Source organism: Podarcis bocagei (assembly GCF_964188305.1).
Source record: "Podarcis bocagei genome assembly, chromosome: 5".
Classification (NCBI taxonomy): Eukaryota; Metazoa; Chordata; class Lepidosauria; order Squamata; family Lacertidae; genus Podarcis; species Podarcis bocagei.
The window spans coordinates 1,792,990-1,795,423 of record NC_138129.1 but is presented as its reverse complement, the minus strand read 5'-3'; the positions used below and the strand labels follow the sequence as shown (position 1 = coordinate 1,795,423).

Sequence of the window (2,434 nt, the reverse complement as noted above, 5' to 3'; positions counted from 1 at the left end):
TATTCTTTCCAAAGATTCATTTATTTTACTTAGTGCCTGAGCCAGGGCATCGTCAGCAGCCATACCTTTGGGTTTTGGTTGTGCCGATGAGGTTACTGTTGGTAAACCAGAAGGGCCAGATGTCGAAGCCCTTCTTTGCAGCCCGTCGTCAGTACAAAGTACTTTGCCAGACCTCGTTGCTTGTAGCAAATCTATCTTCTCTTTCCCATCTGCCATATCCCTCTAGATATAGCCCAAGGTCGACCTCACGCTCGAAGTCAATGTTGTTTTGAAATGGAAAATCACCTTAGCCCAGCTGCAATTGCAACAGTTTCAAACTTCCTCTAGGGGGACACAGTAACAATCGGAAATGTCTTTAAAATAATTAACTTCTCCCTTTCGCCCCCCCAGTTAGCCAAAAAGACAACAGTTTCTATCTCAGTTATATCCAGTTACTTTATGACCAAAAGAAGCCTGTCAGCAATATTGTATCTTGATTGTATTTCAAATGCAGAGTTAACTGTCAAAAAGGACTTTCAAAAACAGTGTGATTCTCAATACGGCTTTCTTACTGTCACTGGGAACCGTTCCAGGGTTTTGAGCGGTGGATTTTTACTCCTCTCCTCTGTTTTGCAGGGAAATAACATTCCAATCTTCTCCCCCCTCCTCCCCTGCTTTTAAAGGGGGAAAAAACACTATCTTGATGCTCGAAATTATTATCCTTTTCCAACGTCTTTTAAAGCTTCCGCTTTCAAGTTCATTGCTTTACTCCATTTACAAGAACGGGAGGCAGACTTCCTGTTTATACCTCTCCACTTCGGTGCCAAATTGATCGTAAAATTTGTAAAGTTCCTTTAGTTCCGATGTTAGCCTACTCACGGATCGTTGTTTTACAGCCAAATTGTACAAGAACGGAAGAAGCAGACGACTCACAGCACCGCGCCACTTCCCCGCTCCACTCCAGAGCCCGTTTGTGGGCTCCTTAGCTGACCCAATGCGAAATTTTTTTTGCCCCCCCCACACACATTGCAATTTTGGGGAACGTTGCCAGGGGTGCGAGCCCCGGCCTCCGGGGGTGCCAGCGCTGCCAATTGGGAGTGCGAGCACTGCCCATTGGGGGTGCCAGCACCGCCCGCCAATCGTGAAAATCCAACCGCTGATCTCATAAACCTTTAATGTAAGGTGTTAACTTAAAGTCATGCCCATATTGTACTTGTTAGAAGATTTTGTTCATGGCTTCAGTCTGAGGTTCCATAAAAAGGGGGTGAAAGGAACCAAGAGCCTTGGAGAGCTGCTACTTCCAAGTCTAGAGTTCTGCATAGCCATTGACTGTCTTTAGGAATTGACTGTCTTTCTCAGTGGTCCAAGGCAAGCAGTGAGAGGCTCCTGCAGATGCTGGTTGCACCCAGAGGCATAGCAAGGTCAGGTGGTACCCGGTGCGAAAAAATTTTTGTCCCCCCCCCACACACATTGCAATTTTGGGGAACGTTGCCAGGGGTGTGAGCCCCGGCCTCTGGGGGTGCCAGCGCTGCCAATTGGGAGTGTGAGCACTGCCCATTGGGGGTGCCAGCACCACCCGCCAATCGTGAAAATCCAACCGCTGATCTCATAAAACCTCCTGCCTGGGCTGCGAGTGCCACCCATCAGGGGTGGGAACACCACCCACCAGGGGGTGAGAGGCTGATCGCCAGGCACATTTGTGCAATCAGCGGGCATATTTTCATGACGGCGATTGTGCCAATCGCAAAAATCTGCCCGCCGGAGGTGCGAGCTGTGGGAATGTTCAGGGATGCAGGAGAGGCTATATTGTTTGATTTTAGCCTTTCCAACTTGTGTAAACAAGTTCACAATTCAGCAGAATAACATTCCCCTTTTTAAAAACTCAGCGGATGCATTTGCTCAGGCTCACTAAAGCCTCTATAATAACTGTTCTGGTATTTTCCCCTTTTTCCCTCATAAAAGATAAGACACAACACAGTCTTCTATAAAAGTATAAAAAGGTTTACTCACACATCATTCTGTTCACAATCGGATCCCAGAAGGCAGACTTAGCTTAGAAAAGTAACATATACCTGGAAACTATCTCATAAGGAGACAGTCCCTTTGTCATCTCTTGGCTGGAGGCCAAGAGGGCATCTTTGGCTAAGCAGATGTTGCTTCTTCGAGACATGTAGTCACACAGAGAGAGAGATGGCTGCCCTGCCCTGTGCTTTTGTGGTTACCTGCACAGGTGAGGCCACACCCACCTCTAGTCACATGCAGAGGAAGTCTGTCCCAGCCCAGAAGGAAACAGGAAGTTGACCTGCTGGCTGGACAAACATTCCTCCCCAGGTGAAAACATGTTCACTCTAGGAATGTTGTACTTGACTGCTCTTGTGTTTCACATCCCACACGAGCGCCACCATGCCGATCCGCCCAGGGGGGATTTTGTCATTCCCCCCCAAGCATGACACCT

General features: G+C 47.9%; 1 protein-coding gene across 1 annotated transcript in view; it reads left to right on the top strand.

The window, feature by feature from the left end:
• Positions 1-623, top strand: part of LOC308587749 (uncharacterized protein) — a gene marked incomplete at its 3' end in the record, with an annotated part of 14,580 nt that extends 13,957 nt beyond the window's left edge. The window contains exon 7 of the mRNA XM_081195515.1: positions 616-623. Within this exon, the coding sequence (XP_081051641.1) occupies positions 616-623 (8 nt within the window). The remainder of the gene's footprint in view (positions 1-615) is intronic.
• Positions 624-2,434: the final 1,811 nt, after the last annotated feature.